General features: G+C 43.2%; 1 protein-coding gene across 1 annotated transcript in view; it reads left to right on the forward strand.

Annotated features, from left to right (window-relative positions):
• The first annotated feature begins 1,080 nt into the window (after positions 1-1,080).
• The window catches only part of LOC128644014 (butyrophilin subfamily 1 member A1-like), a 48,337-nt gene continuing 28,720 nt past the window's right edge, over positions 1,081-20,697 (forward strand). The window contains 4 exon segments of the mRNA XM_053696779.1: positions 1,081-1,132; positions 14,601-14,677; positions 14,680-14,951; positions 17,217-17,287. Coding sequence (XP_053552754.1) covers positions 1,081-1,132; positions 14,601-14,677; positions 14,680-14,951; positions 17,217-17,287 — 472 coding nt within the window.

Genomic DNA, 20,697 nt, shown 5'->3' on the forward strand with positions numbered 1-20,697 from the left:
TCACACCTTTACTGTCTCTTTCTCTCTGTGCCTGCCTCTCCCACATTTACTGTCTCTTTCTCTCTGTGCCTGCCTCTCACACCTTTACTGTCTCTTTCTCTCTGTGCCTGCCTCTCCCACATTTACTGTCTCTTTATCTTTGTGCCTGTCTCTCATACCTTTACTGTCTCTCTCTGTGCCTGCCTCTCACACCATTACTGTCTCTCTCTGTGCCTGTCTCTCCCACCTTTACTGTCTCTCTCTGTGCCTGCCTCTCACACCTTTACTGTCTCTCTCTGTGCCTGTCTCTCCCACCTTTACTGTCTCTCTCTGTGCCTGCCTCTCACACCTTTACTGCTCTCTCTGTGCCTGTCTCTCCCACCTTTACTGTCTCATTCTCTCTATGCAACACAGCTCTGTGTCACAAAATGTAGCACTTCCGTTTTATCTGTAATTTTCTCTAAATTCTATTTCACTTTTGTTATTGTCATGTGACTGTTTCAGGAAACTCACTGTGGTGAAGAACGACATCAGACAAGACGGAGTAGAGAAGGACCCAGGCACAGAGCAAAAGAGTAAAAATGGGTGGGAATAATGCAGGGAGTTATAAAAGATAGCAGAGACTGACCGATAAAACTAAACAACAGGAGGTAGCCAGGAATGGAGAACTGGAGCAGGGGGTGTAGGAGAGGGGAGAGAAGGTAGAATGGTGCATTCTAATGTTACTGAAAATATAGCAATACAGACAGACATATAGAGATAGACAGATTATAGATAGATTATAGATATCTAGAGATAGATAGAGATAGATATATAGATATAGATAGATTATAGAGAGATATATAGACAGATAGATAGATTATAGATATATAGATAGATTAGATTATAGATAGATTGATTATAGATAGATAGATAGATTAGATATGGATAGATATAGATAGATTATATATATATAGATAGATAGATAGATAGATAGATAGATAGATAGATAGATAGATAGGCAGATAGAATAGAATAGATAGATGTAGAGACAGACAGGTTGATCACACAGAAAATCTAGCTGATAGATACATGATAAACAAATGAAACCTAGGTGTAAAAATGGAGAGACTACTTATGTGCCTTGGGATAATTTTGATACCAGCAGCCTCAGGTAAACCTAATAATCCTCTCTGTTCTAAATAAAATGACAAATTAAAATATAGATAAAATTATACTTTTTAAAGACGATTGAAAATTTAAAGGGACTCAAAAAAACAACAAAATTAGTTTCTTCTATGATTCAGACAGAGGGGCATATTTATCAAGCTCCGTATGGCTTGCCGGAAACAGAAGTTATGTAGCCGCGGTCTAAAGACCGCTGCTCCATAACTTGTCCGCCTGCTCTGAGGCGGTCGATTAGCCGCGAATCTGCAAGGGACGGCATTGCACCAGCAGTTCACAAGAACTGCTGGTGCAATGATAAATGCTGACAGCGTATGCGCAGCGGACATTATACGCTATATCGGATCATGTCCGCTCGCACCATAGTAAATAGGCCCCAGAGGATACAATTATTATCAAATGTATCTTGTCCTCATGATTAATTTTGAGCATCATGGGAAATGTAATTCCCGAAACATCAGTGGTGCCAGGGTTGGCCGTCACTGGTTTAAAGCATTCTTACAAAACAGCTGCCATATATTGCCCCAGACATATTCACCAGCCTATCTAGATATGCTATTGAACATAGGATACCAAGAGAATAAAGTCAATTTGATGATAAAAATAACATATATAAATCATGAAATGAAAAAACTTGGGTATATATATATATATACTGTGCTTTCATATGTATAATAGAAAGTGATTGACTATAATGCAATCTTAAAGGAAGACTAAAGACATTGTAATTACAAGCTATTTATGTTATGTTGCTGTAGAATAACATATCTGCTAAGTCTAAACAAATTTTAAAACAAATTAACAGCTTATTTTACTGCAATTATTTTTCAATAATCAAACTCCGCCCATCTTCTTTGGAAGAGCCAATCAGGGCTTTAGTCCACAGACAACAAGGCTAGTCATTGTCATAAATTTAGTATAAAATGCATTGTGTTGCAGCTAATTAGGGATATACGGTATGTAGCAGAGTTAGCCTTGGTAAGTCAGCAGGCTGCATTTCAAGTTCTGAGAATTAGAAATTGCTTATTTCTTTTACAAGATATGCCGAGTCCACAGGTTTCATCCTTACTTGTGGGATATTATCCTCCTGCTAACAGGAAGTGGCAAAGAGCACCACAGCAGAGCTGTTACATAGCTCCTCCCCTAACTCCTCCCCCCAGTCATTCTGTTTGCCTATGCTAGTAATAGGAAGGGTAAAGTGATAGTGGTGACAAAATGATAGTTTTAATTTCTCCAATCAAGATATTTTTTATTTTAAATGGTACCGGTGAGTACTATTTTGATCAGGGAGGATATGGAAGAAGATTTCTCCCTGAAATTGATGATCTTAGCAGCAGTTACTAAGATCAGTTATGGTTCCCAAAAATCTGAAGGTAATATGAGAAAACTCTTTAGTGTGGAGGACAGTCTCATGCGGTAAGCAGCATTTTAGGTATGTGTCAGCCTAATTTTTCTGAGGAAACTTTGTATATCAGAAGTGGCTGTATTTGATTCCTTATTAGGAACAGGGTAAGCAGTAGTCCTAAATGTAAAGGGGAGTTACTGTCCTACTGGGTGTTTTTTTTTTTCATTCTTATATTATTGCAAGCATATAATTGACACTGGGACCCTTTTGTTCATAAATTTATTATGAAGGACAACAGTAAAAGAAATATTATTTATATTATTATTTAAACGTTTGGGGACCACTTGGCTGTTTATAACTGCTTCCCATGCGGTAGTTGAATTTCTAAGTGCGACGTCCATTGTGGGCGGGGCCTATTTTCATGCCTCAGTTGCGCAGTTTACTCTGAAGGAGACAGCAGACATTAGCTCCGGTTGGGCCCTATCTGTGTTTTTCACTATCCGGATTGGTGTCGATTCATTTGACAGTTCTCTGGGGGCAGGTAGGCGCCACAGCAGAGCTGTGGCGAGGTGCAGGGGTCATTATTTAGAAAATTGTATTATTATTTTTTTTATTTAATGTTCCTGTAGAGAGTAAATTCAATCGTTGCATGTGGATGCAATAATTTTTGGCAAACTTATATATCCATAAATAGGTTTTAAACGTTCATAAACGTTTTTTAAACGTGTTTGGGAAAAAATTGTGTGCTTTTATTTCTTAAAGGCACAGTACTCGTTTTTTTTGCAAAATTGTTTTGTTAATAAATAAACTATTTACCAACTGTTGTGGTTATTACTACTTTGTTCAACATGTCTGACATTGAGGAAACTCATTGTTCTATATGTTTAGAAGCCATTGTGGAACCCCCTCTTACTTTGTGTACCTCTTGTACTGATAGAGCCTTACAATGTAAGGAACATATTTTAGGAAATGAAAGTATGTCTAAGGATGATTCTCAGTCTGAAGAGAATCAGGATATGCCATGTAATTTTCCTCAAGTGTCCCAACTTTTAACACCCACATAAGTGACACCTAGTACATCTAGTGCGTCTAACTCTTTTACTTTGCAAGATATGGCTAAAGTTATGTCAACTACTCTCAATGAGGTATTTTCTAAACTGCCAGGTTTGCAGGGTAAACGCAGTAGGCCAGGTATTAATGTAAATACTGAACCCTCTGATGCTTTATTAACTATTTCGGATGTACCCTCACAATGCTCTGAATTGGGGGTTAGGGAATTATTGTCTGAGGGAGAAATTTCAGATTCAGGGAATATTTTACCTCAGACAGATTCGGACTTGTTACGGTTACCCTTAGTCTCGCTGAGAGATGGACCGCTTAGTAGCCTGGATCCCTATTGCTAAAGAGGGGAGAAGCTGCTTTTCATAGTATTCTATATGAGTCTCGCAAATATAGAATAATCTCCCTTAGCTGCAGTACAGCTAGGATACCCTTCTGCCCACAAAAACGAGTCAACGCTGCGATTGAGGGTCAAACAAGAACTCAGGACTGGGATGCCCAGCCTGCTTTTTATTAAGGTTACATGCACACAGGGCACTCCCAGGGGAGAGGGGGGGGAAGCACAAAATCCCCCATCACACATTTAGATAGAGAGCACTGTCCTTTGACAGGCCACAATAGGATTACAGTACTTAAGATAACAAGTTTACAAGTTCATCTTATCAATTAGCAGTCTGGCTCCAGAGGTGATTAGACAATGGGATTGGTTATCCCTAAACTTAGAGCTGAGGCCAGCAAATGTGTATTTAGGCAATAGTTTCTAAAAGCTGAAAAAAAAGAGTTAACTCTTTATGAAATGATACTTGTTACGGTTTTCTTGGAGCCCTTCTTAGGCGCTGGCTTGCTGGTTCAGGCATTGCTGCTGGGAAATAAGCTCTTCACAACAAAATAACTAATGCTTCTGTAACAGTGCTCCCTTTCTGTGGAACACTCTGGCAGACACGGTCTGACCCCTTTTCGGGGCAGACTAAGGCTGTCCAGACCGCTGGTTATGCGGGGCTGAGGTCGGTTTGTCTGGACAACCCGTCGGCGTTGCCATTCTGTTTCCCAGGTCTGTAAGTAATGGTGAAATTGAAGGGTTGCAACGATAAGCTCCAACGTAATAGCCTGCCGTTATCTCCAGAGACCCGGTTCAGCCACACCAACGGGTTATGGTCGGTGACCAGAGTGAACTCCTGACCATATAAATAGGGAGTCAATTTCTTTAATGCCCACACCAAAGCCAAACACTCCTTTTCGACCGCTGCATAGCTGACTTCGCGGGCAGGAGCTTCCGGCTGATGTAGGCAACTGGATGCTCCCCTCCATCTTCGCCTACTTGGCTGAGGACAGCTCCCAGCCCGAACATGGAAGCGTCTGTATGGACGATAAAACGTTTGTTAAGGGCTGGGGCCGCCAAGACAGGAGCGTTAATTAGAGCATTTTTGAGAGCCTGGAAAGCCGTTTCACAGTGGGGAGACCACAGGACCTGTCAAGGTAAGTTCTTCTTGGTCAAGTCAGTCAGGGGTTTGGCAAGTGTGCTGTAGTCTGGTACGAACCGTCTATAGTACCCTGCCGTGCCCAGGAAGGCTAGGACCTGAGTCTTAGTGATGGGGTGGGCCAATTGGCGACAGCTTCTATTTTGGCCGGCTCTGGTCGCTGCTTTCCACACCCCACCCGTGACCCAGGTACTGTACCTCGGCCATCCCAAAGTGGCATTTTTCTGGCTTCAGAGTCAGGCCAGCAGCCCGGATCTGATCCAGAACCATTCCCACATGAGCTAAGTGGTCCTCCCAGGACTCACTGTGGATCGCTATGTCGTCCAGGTAGGCGCAAGCAAAACTCTGGAAGCCATCCAGGAGCCTATCCACCAAGCGCTGGAATGTAGCTGGGGCATTCTTCATCCCAAACGGCATTACCCTAAACTGATATAAGCCGAATGGGGTGACAAATGCCGACTTGGGGATAGCCTCCGGGGCCAGGGGAATCTGCCAGTAACCTTTGCAGAGGTCAATAGTGGTCAGGTAATTTCCCCTGGCTATACGATCGAGTAGCTCGTCTACCCTGGGCATAGGGTAAGCGTCCGTCACGGTATTTTCATTGAGCCTCCGATAGTCTACGCAGAACCGGGTGGTCCCATCTTTCTTGGGCACCAAGACAACTGGGAGGCCCATGGACTATCGGAGGGCTCAATTACCCTGAGCTGGAGCATCTCATCGATCTCCTTCTTCATTCCTGTCCTAACTGCTTCGGGGATTCGGTACGGAGCCTGGCGCAAGGGAGCTTGTCCCGGAGTATCTACCTGGTGGGTGGTTAAAGTAGTGTACCCTGGCTTCGGGGAGAAGGTGAGGTGTTTGGACTGGAGGAGTTGGTTGAGCTGCTCCCTTTCAGTGGGGCTAAGTCGGTCCCCTATCTGAACCTGCGCCACTATACCTGTGGGGAGACTCTTTTCTAATAGGTCTGGAATGGGTAAACTGTCGGGGTCTTCCTGAGGGGACAACATACGGCCGTCACGTTCTCTGGTCGCTCAAAATATTCCTTGAGCATGTTTACATGGAATGTCTTTCTAAGATTGTTGTCATGGCAGCTAGCTATCACATAAGTGGTGTCTCCCCTTTTCTCTACGATCTGGTAGGGACCCTGCCAGGACGCCTGCAATTTGTCTGTCTTCACCGCTTAAGTACTAACACCTTTTGTCCTATGGTGAAGATTCTCTTTCGGGCCCCCCGATCGTACCATACTTTCTGTCTTCTCTGGGCCAACTGGAGATTAGCCCGCACGGATTTGGCTAATTGCTCCATTCGGTCCCTGAGTTCCAGCACGTATGGCACAATGGGGACACCGTCAGCCTCCATCTCTCCCTCCCAGTGCTCCCGGATCAGGTTTAGGGTCCCCGTACCTTTCTTCCGTAGAGCAACTTGAAGGGAGAGAACCCTGTCGTTTCCTGGGGCACCTCCCGATAAGCAAATAGGAGGTGCGGCAGGAAGCGTTCCCAGTCTCGGTATTCCTGAGTGAACGTCTTGAGCATTTGCTTGAGGGTCCCATTGAACCTCTCACACAGCCCGTTCGTCTGGGGGTGGTATGGGGAGCTCAGGAGGGACTTAATTTTGCAAACCTGCCAGAGTTGTTGGGTTAATTCAGCCGTAAATTGGGTGCCTCGTCGGATAGGATTTCTTTTGGAAATCCTACCCGGGAGAACACCTGTACTAGTGCATTCGCTACCGTATCCGCTTGTATGTTGGATAGGGCGACAGCCTCTGGGTACCTGGTAGCGTAGTCCACTACGGTAAGAATGTAGCGCTTACCGGAGGGACTAGGGGTAGCCAGTGGTCCCACTAGGTCAATAGCAACCCGGCTGAAGGGTTCCTCTACAATGGGCATATTTACTAGCTGGGCTTTAGGGTGATCACCTCGCCTTCCTACTCGTTGACACACATCGCAGGTGTTACAGTAAGTTCTAACGTCAGCGTGCACCCCTGGCCAAAAGAACGTGTGAGTAATGCGGTGTAGGGTACGGGTTACGGCTAGGTGGCCTGCTAAGGGGATGTCGTGGCCTATTTTGAGGATTTCTTGACGGTATTTGTGGGGCACTACCAGCTGTCGCCTACGCTGTCCCCTTTTCTCTGTCCAGCGGTATAGTTTCCCTTTTTCCCATAAGAATGTTTCGTTATCTGCCCCGCCCCCTCCGGTCTCTGCTCGTTCCCGGTACTTTTGTAAGGTCGGGTCAGTCTTAGACTCTGCCTCGAAAGCATCTGGGGTGTCCCAGGGTATGGGGCCTAACCTGTCAGGCAAGGTCGGGGTACGTCTTACCTGTGTCTCCCGCACTGGTGAGAGCTCTCGCTCCGTCCGGGCTTGGGCCCGTGTAGTCACTGGGTCCGCCTCGTTGTTGCATACTGGAGCATAGGCAGAAGTCATGGGGCCCAAATCGTTGCCCAGTAGTACTTCGGCAGGTAAATTATCCATTAGGCCCACGTTCACAGCCCCCTTTCCCGCTCCCCAATCAAGATGCACTTTAGCTGTTGGAATTTTGTACACATCCCCCCCCGCCACTCTAACGGCCACAGTCTGTCCGGATCGCTTGTGCTCTGGCACCAAATGACTCTGTACCAGCGTGATAGTAGCCCCTGTGTCTCGCAATCCCTCGGTAGATCGCCCCTCGAGCCATACCCTCTGCCGATGGTGCTGGCGGTTATCTGAGGCAGCATATACAGGGTCTGCCTCGTGAAGCGGCCCCACATATCCCTCCATAGGGGCCTCTTGGTTAACACAGAGGGCCCGGCCGGACGATAGGACCCAGAGGGGTAATTGTAATTCCTGGTGTCTGGTGCGTATTAAGGGGTCAGCTAGCCATGAAATGCCCTGGTTGCTTGCATCGGTGGCAAGTCGGTCTGGGACGCTCAAGCTGTTATTGGGTGGTCCTGAGTTTCGGACGGGCCCTGTGGGCACCGGGGCTCGGAATTCAGCATGAGGGGGTGCACGGTAAACCTCTCTGGGTTCGTCGACCCGTGCTGGAGCTCGGTAGTTCATGGGTTCGTGAAGACGGGAGTCATAATGTTCATCGGCCAATTTGGCTGCTTCTTCTAAGGTAGAAGGCCGCCTGTCTCGCAGCCATTCCTTCCCTTGCTGTTCCATGCCATTATAAAAATGTTCTAAGAGAAACAATTGTAAAATTTCCTCCCCAGTCACCGCTTTACTTCCGCTCAGCCAGTGATTTGCCGCTCTCCGCATTCGGTGCGCCCATTCCATATGGGTATCGTTAGGCTTCTTTTCCGTGCCCCGAAACTGTCTGCGATACGTGTCCGGAGTTACAGCGTACCGTCGCAACAGTGTCTCCTTAACTAGCTCATACTGTGTCACTTCCTCAGCACCCAGAGTACGAAAGGCTTCCAGGGCTCGCCCGGATAGTTTCCCAGACAATATCGTGGGCCACTCTCTGTTGGGAATCTGGTGCAGGAACATTGCCTTTCGAAGTCCACCAAATATTCATCAATCCCTGTCTCGCTCTCTAGAAAGGGTCGAAATGCCGCATAGGGTATCTTGGGCCTCCCAGCATTTTCGACAGGGATGATTACCTGCGGGGCTTCAGCATTGCGGTGTGTGTTCGCTAGGTTGAGCTCGTGGGCTCGAGTCTCTCGTATATCCTCGTCCGCCTCCGCCATCAACTGCTGTACCAATTCCATGGAGGGTTCGGCCCGTATAATGAAGCCTTTCCCGAACAATCCTGGTTTTTTCGTCACTAATCGTGGTCGGTGTTTCCGCCATTGTGAAGCACTGATCCAGTTCGGTCAATTCTGCGATCAGCTCTCTCCTCGGCCGGTTGCTGGCGTACCCCCCTCTGCTTTCAAGTAAATCCTTTAGGTTGTACGCTTCAATTTTTCGTAAGCGCTCTCCATCCGTTCTGTACCTCTCCTAGGAAATCCAGGAAAATCCCGCCGCTGCCGCCAAATGTTACGGTTACCCTTAGTCTCGCTGAGAGATGGACCGCTTAGTAGCCTGGATCCCTATTGCTAAAGAGGGAGAAGCTGCTTTCCATAGTATTCTATATGAGTCTCGCAAATATAGAATAATCTCCCTTAGCTGCAGTACAGCTAGGATACCCTTCTGCCCACAAAAACGAGTCAACGCTGCGATTGAGGGTCAAACAAGAACTCAGGACTGGGATGCCCAGCCTGCTTTTTATTAAGGTTACATGCACACAGGGCACTCCCAGGGGGAGAGGGGGGAGCACAAAATCCCCCATCACACATTTAGATAGAGAGCACTGTCCTTTGACAGGCCACAATAGGATTACAGTACTTAAGATAACAAGTTTACAAGTTCATCTTATCAATTAGCAGTCTGGCTCCAGAGGTGATTAGACAATGGGATTGGTTATCCCTAAACTTAGAGCTGAGGCCAGCAAATGTGTATTTAGGCAATAGTTTCTAAAAGCTGAAAAAAAAGAGTTAACTCTTTATGAAATGATACTTGTTACGGTTTTCTTGGAGCCCTTCTTAGGCGCTGGCTTGCTGGTTCAGGCATTGCTGCTGGGAAATAAGCTCTTCACAACAAAATAACTAATGCTTCTGTAACAGGACTTAGCGTCCTTTAAATTTAAACTTGAACACCTTCGTCTGTTACTCAGGGAGGTCTTAGCAACTCTGGATGATTGTGAACCCATTACAGACAAAAAGAGAGACGTTCTTACATTGTGTAAAAGACCTCTAATCCATGGGAGTAATTTGTCCTGTTCCAAAACTGGAACAGGGACAGGGACAGGGGTTTTACTCAAACCTTTTTGTGGTTCCCAAAAAAGAGGGAACTTTCAGACCTATTTTGGATTTAAAGTTCCTGAACAAATTTCTCAGGGTCCCATCGTTCAAGATGGAGACTATACGAACAATCTTACCAATGATCCAGGAGGGTCAATACATGACCACCGTGGACCTAAAGGATGCGTACCTTCACATTCCTATCCACAAGGATCATCATCCGTTTCTAAGGTTTGCCTTTCTAGAAAAGCATTATCAGTTTGTGGCCCTTCCCTTTGGGTTGGCCACAACTCCAAGAATCTTCACAAAAGTGCTAGGTCCCTTCTAGCGGTCCTCAGGCCGCGGGGCATAGCAGTGACGCCCTATCTGGACGATATTTTGGTTCAGGCGTCAACTTATCATCTGACCAAATCTCACATGGACATTGTACTGTCCTTTCTAAAAACTCACGGTTGGAAAGTGAATATAGAAAAGAGTTCACTTCTTCCACAAATGAGAGTTCCATTCTTAGGAACTCTGATAGACTCAGTAGACATGAAAATATTCCTGACGGAGGTCAGAAAATCAAAGATTCTAAATACTTGCCGAGCTCTTCAGTCCATTCCTCGGCCATCAGTGGCGCAGTGTATGGAGGTCATTGGATTAATGGTAGCAGCGATGGACATCGTCCCATTTGCTCGCTTTCATCTCAGGCCACTGCAACTATGCATCCTCAGACAGTGGAATGGGGATTATGCAAATTTATCTCCTCAGATAAATCTGGATCAAGAGACCAGAGACTCTCTTCTTTGGTGGTTGTCACAGGATCATCTGTCTCAGGGAATGTGCTTCCGCAGGCCAGCATGGGTAATCGTGACAATGGACGCCAGCCTCCTGGGCTGGGGTGCAGTCTGGAATTCCCTGAATGCTCAGGGAACCTGGACTCCAATGGAGTCTCAGTTGCCAATCAATATTCTGGAACTGAGAGCAATTTTCAATGCACTTCAGGCGTGGCCTCAGCTGGCTCTGACCAAGTTCATAAGATTCCAGTCAGACAATGTCACGACTGTAGCATATATCAATCATCAAGGGGGAACAAGAAGTTCCCTTGCAATGATAGAGGTATCAAAGATAATCCGATGGGCAGAGATTCACTCATCTTTCAGCAATCCACATCCCAGGTGTAGAGAACTGGGAGGCAGATTTTCTAAGTCGCCAGACTTTTCATCCGGGGGAGTGGAAACTCCATCCGAAGGTATTTACATCATTGATTCATCAATGGGGCAAACCGAAATTGGATCTGATGGTGTTTCGTCAGAACGCCAAAGTTCCTCGTTACGGCTCCAGGTCAAGGGATCCTCAGGCTGTACTGATAGATACGCTAGCAGTACCTTGGTCGTTCAACCTGGCTTATGTGTTTCCACCTTTTCCTCTCCTGCCACATGTGATGGCAAGAATCAAACAGCTTCAGTAATTCTAATAGCGCCCTGCGTGGCCAAGCAGGACTTGGTATGCGGATCTGGTGGATATGTCCTTCTCTGCCACTGCAGAGACTACCATTGAGACAGGACCTTCTCATTCAAGGTCCGTTCCAACATCCAAATCTAAATTCTATGCAGCTTCACTGCCTGTAGATTGAACGCTTTCATTTTATCTAAGCAGGGATTCTCTGAGGTCGGTCATTGATACTCTGATTCAGGCTCGCAAGCCTGTCACTAGAAAGATTTACCATAAAATATGGCGTAAATATCCTTTATTGGTGTGAATCCAAAGGTTACTCATTGGAGTAAGATTAGGATTCCTAGGATCTTGTCCCTTTCTCCAAGAAGGATTGGAAAAAGGACTACTGCTAGTTTCTCTAAAAGGACAAATTTCTACTTTGTCATTTGTATACACAAGCGCCTGGCGGATGTCCCAGACGTTCAGTCTTTTGGTCAGGCTTTAATCAGAATCAAGCCTGTGTTTAAATCTGCTGCTCCACCATGGAGTCTGAATTTAGTTCTTAAGCTTCTTCAAGGGAGTCTGTTTGAACCCATGCATTCCATAGATATTAAACTGTTCTCTTGGAAGGTTTTATTTTTAGTTGCTATCGCTTCTGTTCGTAGAGTTTCTGAACTTTCTGCTTTACAATGTGGATTCGCCTTATCTTATATTCTATTCTGATAAGGTGGTTTTACGTACTAAACCTGGAATCCTTCCTAAGGTTGGTTTCTGATAAGATTTTTAATCAGGAAATTGTTGTTCCTTCCTTGTGTCCTAATCCTTCTTAGGACACAAGAAGGAACGTCTATTATATAACTGGTATGTGGTCCGTGCTTTAAAGTTTTACTTACAAGCGACCAAGGATTTCAGGACAACCATCACCTCTCTTTTTGTTGTTTATTCTGGGAAAAGGTAGGGGTCAAAAAGCTACGGCTACCTCTGCTTTTTGGCTGAAAAGCATCATCCGCATGGAATATGAGACTGCTGGACAGCAGCCTCCTGAAAAAATGACGGCTTATTCTACTAGAGCTGTGGCTTCAACATGGGCTTTTCAAAAACGATGCTTCTGTTGAACAGATTTGTAAGGCTGCGATCTTGGTCCTCCCTTTCATACTTTTTTCCAATTTTACAAAATTGATACTTTTGCTTCTTCTGAGGCTATTTTTTGGGAGAAAGGTTCTTCAAAGCAGTGGTGCCTTCCGTTTAGGTTCCGTTCTTGTCCCTCCCTTTCATCCGTGGCCTAAAGCTTTGGTATTGGTATCCCAACAAAGTAAGGATGAAACCCGTGGGACTCGCGGGGCATATATTGTAAAAGAAAAGGAAATTTATGCTTACCTGATAAATTGATTTCTTTTACGATAAGCCGAGTCCTCGGCCCTCCTGTCATTTTTAAGACAGGATTTATTTTATTTTTTCAAAACCTCAGTCACCTCTGCACCTTTTAGCTTTTCCTTTCTCTTCCTATACCTGCGGTCGAATGACTGGGTGGGAGGAGTTAGGGGAGGAGCTAGTAACAGCTCTGCTGTGGTGCTCTTTGCCACTTCCTTTATCAGGAGGATAATATCCCACAAGTAAGGGGGATGAAACCCGTGACTCGGCATATCGTAAAAGAAATCAATTTATCAGGTAAGCATAAATTTCCTTTTTTCTTGGCTAAATTACATAAAAAGGGGGACAAAAAATAATATAATGAAAATATGTTGCACAGTTGTTTATGCGTATATGCATAACTAATACATTTTATATAAAAAAATCTCTTTAAAGGCACAGTGATGTCCAAAAAATAACTTTCATGATTCAGATAGGGCATGTCATTTCAATACAACTTTCCAATTACTTTTATCACCAATTTTGTCTTTGTTCTCTTGGTATTTTTATTTGAAAGTTAAAACCTAGGTAGACTCATATGCTACTTTCTTAGACCTTGAAGGCAACCTCTTATGTGGAATGTATTTTTACTGTTTTCACCCACTAGAGGGCATAAGTTAATGTGTGCCATATAACATATAACATTTCTGGAGTTGACTGTCATAGTAGATATTTTGGTAAAGCGAGAAAACAAGCTAAAATGAGAGCAATATACCCAAAAACATCTAAAATCACATTCATTCCTTTTATATTTTAAAGGGACTTTATACTCAAAAAAATGTAAGTGTTCCATTTTAAAGGAGATCATTTCAAAATGTTATTGCGGAGCTTCCTTTTTTGAATGAATGTTCCTGAGCATTTTTTTTCTGTAGGAGTTGTCTCTGTTAGCCAGTGAGCAATAGATATCTAGGTATTGGTTGCACTCTCTGTTAGTGTCATTTTAATTTTCATGCAAAATAAATAAATAAATACAAACTAACGTTCAACCGCTGCTCTTTTATACTAAAAAGGGTAAGTACAATGTCCCTTTCATTTTGAACTATAGCCCTTATAATACACTATAGTTTAGAGATAGCTTTACTTTCATTTTTATCTGGCAAAGGCTGTACGCAGGAATTGAGGAAAATATACTCATGGAGCTATTCAAAATATGGGAAGTAAATCTGAAACATTATTAAAATTGTGTGCCCTTTCTGAATCATGAAAGATTTAATTTGACATGAGTGTCCCTTTAAATCACTGCATAAAGAGGGCTATTAAAGGGACACTCAAGTCAAAAATAAACTTCATTATTTAGATAGAGCATGCAAAATTAAAGAACTTTCCATTTATACTTCCATTAACAAAATGTGCAGTTTTTTTATAGTTACACTTTTTGAGTAACCAGAATCCTACAGAGCGATGCGCAGAATAAACGTTTATGCATTTGTGATTGGCTAATGTCTGTCACAAGGTACGTGTATGCATTTGGTGATTGGGCTGATGGCTGTCACATGAATACAGTGGGAGTGGAAATAGATGTAATTTTAAAATTGTCAGAAAAAAATCTACTACTCCTTTGATAGGTTCAAACTAAGTGCTATGCATTGTCTTGTTATCTTGCATTTGTTGAGTATCTACTGTGTGACTGGTCCTTTAATTGTGTGGCCTGGTCCCTGTAGCTCTCTAGCAGTACTTAGAGAAGGGCACAGCAAGACGGATTTGACACTCACCTTAGTGCAGTCCACTAGGTCGACTTCATTATCCATTTGCAAGAGGACTAGATGGCAGAACTATTTCCTCGCATGTTTTGCTCCATGACATCCTTCCTAGTATAATATGGGAATGAAGCACATTTGATAATAGAAATAAATTAGAAACATTTTAAAATTTTGTATTCTCTGTCTGAATTCACAAAAAGAAAATGTATGAGTTTCATATCCCTTTAACAGAACTGTTCTCTTTTTTTTTGCATGTTCGTCTTTTCTTTTCTTGATATTTCCTTGCTTTCTTAGCCAGTTTCAGGTGCAGTCAGAGAAAATTGGTGGCAGCAGTGGGATCAGATATTCTATTACCCTGCAACCTTTCAACCACCCTCTCAATAGGACTGGATTAGAAATACGCTGGTTCTACAATCTCTTTCATAGCCTAGTATTTCTGATGAGGAAGGAAGGGAAGAAAGACAGGATCAGATTGCAGAGGTTTCGTGGGAGAGCATTTCTCAGGGACGGCCCAGAGACCTGGGAGACCTGGCGCTCTCATTGCTCAACCGTCCGTCTCTCTGATGCTGGAGCATTTCACTGCTTTGTGGAGGATGTCAGCAATCAAATCTATGAAGAAGGCAGTTGTGAATCTCAGCATTGTGGGTCAGTCTACTCATGATCACTTAATACTCGTCTTTGTGCACCTTTAAAGGACATTAAACACTAAATACATTTCAGGCACCTCCCTCTAATTATGGGGTGCCACCATTTTGGAACCTAATTTACACTGCAGGTATATATATAGTAACATAGTAGATGAGGTTGAAAACAAGACAGGAAGTCTGTCAAGTTAAAACCTATACAACATCTATTCTTAAATTACCTCCATTAAAAAGATGACCCATTTAACACAAGCATTCCATATCTATGAATTCGGTTTCTAACCAGAAATGTATCAAACCATTTTTAAATATATCAAGGGTATTGGCATTCACTACCTCCTTAGGTAACGAGTTCCACAACTTTATTACTCTTACAGTGAAAAAACATTTCCTTTGCAGGAGATTCAATCTCCTTTCCACCAGCCTTAAATTGTGACCTTTTTTCACAAACAATTTTCTTGGAATAAACAGAGCTTCTGTCATCTCTGTATATGGGGCTTGAATATATTTATATAAAGTAATCATGTCACCTCTCCTTCATATGAAGGTGAGTTACTGCATATGTGCAAACAAGTCACCGTTGGGATGTAGTGAGCGCTAGATTCCAACATGGCAGCACCAATGACTAGAGGAAGGCGGGGAAATAACCTTAATACTATGGTTATAATATGCATTTTGTATTTAATGTCCTTAAATTGTGAATGTGTCTCTCACGTTGTCTTATTTATGTCTCTCATCACAATCTTTTCCTCTATAATGTGTCCTTTTTAGCCTGATTTTTCTCTCCCTCTCCTGATTTGAGATGGGCCTGTATTGTTCTAGCATCTGTATTAGACTGCTTTATATCCTGCTTCACTCACTCTATATGTAACCGTTTTAGTTGTACTCTCATATCTCTCTCAGCCTCCTTCAAACCCCCCTTGCTCTGTGTATTCCAGCTATAACTATCTTACTAATGTGTGGTGTCTCACAGCTTTCTCTAGCGCTCTTGTACTCTCCACTGAGTCGGACTGTTATCTGTCTGTTTCTGCATTGTGTTTATTATTTTTGGTATCTTTCTCTTTACATAAATGTTCTGCGGTGTCTCTCATTCCCTTTGTCTTGTAGGTCTGTCTGACCTTTCTTTACACCCTCCCTCCTTTCTACCTCCCCTTCCTTCTTCTTCTACCTCTGTTCCTTCATTCCTTTCCTCGCTTCTGCCTTCCCTACCTCCCTCTCATTCCTTCATTTCCTCCTTCCCCCCTCCCTTTTCTTACCTCCCTTCTATTCCTCCTTTCCATTCCTTCCTACATCCTACCATCCCTCATTCCTTCCCTCTCTCTTTCCATCACTCCCTCCCTCCTTCCTTCCCTCCCTCTGGCCTCAATTCCCTTCTTCTTTTCTTACCTTCCTCCCACCTTCCTCTCTCCTTCCTTCCTCATTCACCCCTCCTTATACCTCCCTGACTTCCCTCTTTCCTTTCATCTGTCCTTCCATCTCTACTTCATTCCATCCCCTCCTTTATTTCCTACCTCCCTCTCCCCCTCCCTTTTCTTACCTCCCTTCTATTCCTCCACCTTAACCATTCCTTCCTACATTCTACCATCCCTCATTCCTTCCCTCTCTCTTTCCATCACTCCCTCCTTCCTTCCCTCCCTCTGGCCTCAATTCCCTTCTTCTTTTCTTACCTCTCTCCCACCTTCCCTCTCTCCTTCCCTCCCATTTCTTCCTCATTCACCCCTCCTTTAACCCCCTGACTTCCCTCTTTCCTTCATCCTGTCCTTCCCTCTCTACTTCATTCCATCCCTCCTTTATTTCCTACCTCCCTCTCCCCCTTCCTTCCCTCCCTTTTCTTTATCTCCTTCCTCTCCCTCCTTCCTTCCTTTCATCTATCCCTCCCTCCTTTCCATTCCTTCCCTAAATCTTCATTCCTTCCCTCTCTCTTTCCATCACGCCCGCCCTTCGTCCTTTCATTGCTTCTTTCCTCCCTCCATCCCTCGTTTCCTTACACTCCCTCTCTTCCTTTGTACTTTACTTCTCTCCCTTACCACCCCCTCTCTCCCCCTTCCTTTCATACACAGGTAAGGGTTCTCCGCCTCACATAGACATCTCGCTACAAGGCAGCTTTATTCGACTCTCCTGCTTCTCATCTGGGTGGTATCCTGAACAGAAAACTCATTGGCTGAGAAATAACAAAACTATCAAACCGGACTCTGAAGCATCCCACAAACAAAGTGATGGTCTCTTCACAACAGAGAGTGAAATTCTCCTGAATTCATCATCCGAGGGTCATTTTTACTGTGGAGTTGAAACATAGTCTGTCTGGTCTAGAAACTGGCGCCTACATAATTGTCTCAGGTATGGATATGTAGCCTGTGATTCATTTTTTTTTTATTTTTTTTTAAATGATGGCAAATCCTAGCATTTTTGAAACACTAGGATTTACCAGTGCATAAAATACTTAATGCTGAAATTTCGTTGCAGTGTTGGCTGCGCTGAGAGCCTCATGGCCGCCCATGGCAGAACGCTATTTTGCAGTAACAGCTATCCGGCATAATGCCAGCTGGCCCGCACGCTATTGGCTAAGAGGTTGAAAACAATCACCTTATTGACAAAATAGCATTGTGCTGTGGGCGGCCTGAGGCGCACAGCGCAGCATACGCTACAGACAAATCATGGAACTTTCAGCATGAAGTATTTTATACCTTTATTTGTTGCAACCGGCAAATCAGGATTTACTATGACTTTAAGCTTTTTAAATTCAGAATCAATGTACCAAAGACTACAATAGTAGCTCTCTTATTGTCTTGTCTATTACTTCTTCCATAAAAGGGCCAGTCATTGTAAGCAAAACGTTATTGGCAATTAAAATCAATAGTAGCAATAATCTTCAATAGCTCTATAATTAGTCGTCAAAAGTGCAAGTTTTTATAAATATTTAGGATGGTCTTTTGTTAGTTTTTTATTTTTTTATTATTTATTTAACACCAACAGGAGGTACAAGCATATAAATCATACAGATGACGTCTTACCGAGCGTACATATAACAGAATAAATAAACATAAATCTGTATGCTTTCAATTCAAAGAAAGAGGAAGAGAATAAATCAAAATAGCATCCTATGCAAAAACCAGCAGTATTAAATTTCCTGTAATCCAACTGTTGGGATTTTCTACGGATATTTTTCTTATAACACAAAACTCGACAAATCAATAGACCATGTTATATAAAGGAACATAACAGCAATGGAAACGAGAGGGGAGAGAAAGAAAAAAAAAAGGGGGGGGGGAGGGAAGTAGCGTTTTGGATAGTTAGGGCGAATGTATTGGGATCGATACTTTGATTCGAGAAGTCTTACTCCCTTAGCCTGACCAGCTATAAGGTAAATGTCCAGCGAAAAATGTTCATTTGAACATACGCAGAATTATTATTTGTTTCACTAGTTGAATTTGCATTGCATCGGAGAGAGAACAGATAAATCCAGTCCATTTTTTAAAGTAAATAGCCAATTGTGTGTCAGTCAGATTCTGCAACCCATATTGCTCTGCTACGCATTGGCCCCTATTTAAGAAAGTCTGGCGGACCTGATCCGACAGTGCTGATCAGGTCCGCCAGACCTCGCTGAATACGGCGCCGTATTCAGCATTGCACCAACAGCTCACAAGAGGCTCGCCAGAAACACGGGGCATCAAGCTCACAAGAGCTGCTGGTGCAAACGCCGCCCCCTGCAGACTCGCGGCCAATGAGCCGCCAGCAGGGGGGTGTCAATCAACCCGATCGTACTCGATCGGGTTGATTTCCGGCGATGTCTGTCCGCCTGCTCAGAGCAGGTGGACAGGTTATGGAGCAGGGGTCTTTGTGACCGCTGCTTCAAAACTGCTGTTTCTGGCGAGCCTGCAGGGGCATCAAGCTCCATTCTGAGCTTGAAAGATAGGAACCCATTGTGTAACCACTGTCTGTTTAAATACTGAAAATGTTGGAGTCGACTGATTTTTTCCAGGTTCTAAGGATAAGGTTATGCGCCCAAAAAGATCACTGTATTAATTAATCAAAGTTTTTATTTATACCCTGGAGTTTAGCTAGTAGAAAAGCAATCCTGTGCTTGGATAGTAAAGTCCAGAGCTAATATTGCATTAATACAGTGATTAATTTCCCCCAAAATTGGGTGATTTTAAAGCACTTCCAGAAACAGTGATAAATATCTGCCAGGCTGGCTCTACATCTAGAACAATAAATATTTTGATTTGTACCATCAAGTTAAGGCATTTGGTGTTAAATAGGTCATGTAAATCAATTTTAAATCTGATATCCCACCAGGACGTCAAGACCCAAGCCTTGTCTATTAATCTAAGGCTGTCCGCTATTTGGAAAGAACCTTAACCATTTTTTTTAAACATATTCTAATGCGTTAACCCGGAGTAGCGCAGTTCAAAATAGAATATAGAGGAGTAATAGAATAAATCCCATTATGATATATATTAATTCTGCTAAGTAGATCACCCAGCAACCAGTCTAAGCCGTGTTCCTGTTTTAACTCTGTAAAAAAAATGTTTGCAGCTGTAGATACGCAACAAAGTCTCTCTTCCCTAATCCGAATTTATTACAGAGGGTTTGGAAGGATTCAAGAGTTAAATCCGCTCTGGCTATCTGTTTAACCCCAAATTAAACCCTTCTTCTGCCAGTGTCTAAACATCAATATTTAAATGCCAGGCATAAAGTTAGGGTTTCCTATGATGGGAAGAAATTCTGACACAAAGGGGGAACATTTGAACTCCCGGCAGGACTTCTGCCAGGTTATCGTTATATTTTTGATAGTTATTAGATTACAAATGATTGATGGGAGAGTATTTGGAGGCAATGTAATATAGTGCCTCGCTGAAATGGGACAATTAGATTTAATTCATACTTCAAAAGAGTAACCGTTCCTTCTCGGTAATCCCAGTCTATCGCCACTTTGACTAGTGCCGCTAGATTATACTGTTTAACATTGGGTAGCGTTAGACCTGCCGCTATTCTGGGGTTCATAAGACGCTCTAGAGCTATTCAGGGTTTAGCTCCTTACAGATAAACTTTGAGCAAGCTTTGTTAAACCTTTTGATATCAGCTTTAACTAAAAATACCGGAATATTTTGTATTAGGTATAACAACTTTGGAAAGATTAGGGGTTTTAATTACATAACACGAGCAGATAGTGATATTGGTAGGTTGATCCATTCCACCATTTTATTTATACATACGTTTAAAGCACTTTGGAAAATTTAATTGATACCACTCCTGAGGCTTTGCCCTTAAACTAATACCCAGGTAGTTAATATATAGAGACTCAATAAAAGGGTGGTTAAAGATACTATCTTTAGCTTTATATAGCCATAATAGTTCCGACTTTGTCGAGTTAATCCTATACCCCGAAATACTTCCAAACAGATTAGCTGTTTGGAAGCTGTAGCCTTTGGAAGATTAACCTTGAGATTACTCAAAAATAATAATAAGTCATCATCATATAATGATAACAAGAGTTTATGTTTGTTAGTTTGTTAACACTATCAGTGGGCTGCTCTAGGATTTGTGCACAAATTGATATTACAAGTCCATGCTAAAGACGATTTTACCAGAGAATGTTTACTGCGGCCGACACCTCATTAGCTCGCCCTCTATACTTTTAATGGATATTTTCGGTTGCGCTAAACATAATACAAGATGAAAGTTAAGTGTTGCACTCTAGCGCAATACATAACAACACTAAAAAAGTTTAGCGCAGCCTCAGAACC

This window comes from Bombina bombina, unplaced genomic scaffold (genome assembly GCF_027579735.1).
Source record: "Bombina bombina isolate aBomBom1 unplaced genomic scaffold, aBomBom1.pri scaffold_573, whole genome shotgun sequence".
Taxonomy (NCBI): Eukaryota; Metazoa; Chordata; class Amphibia; order Anura; family Bombinatoridae; genus Bombina; species Bombina bombina.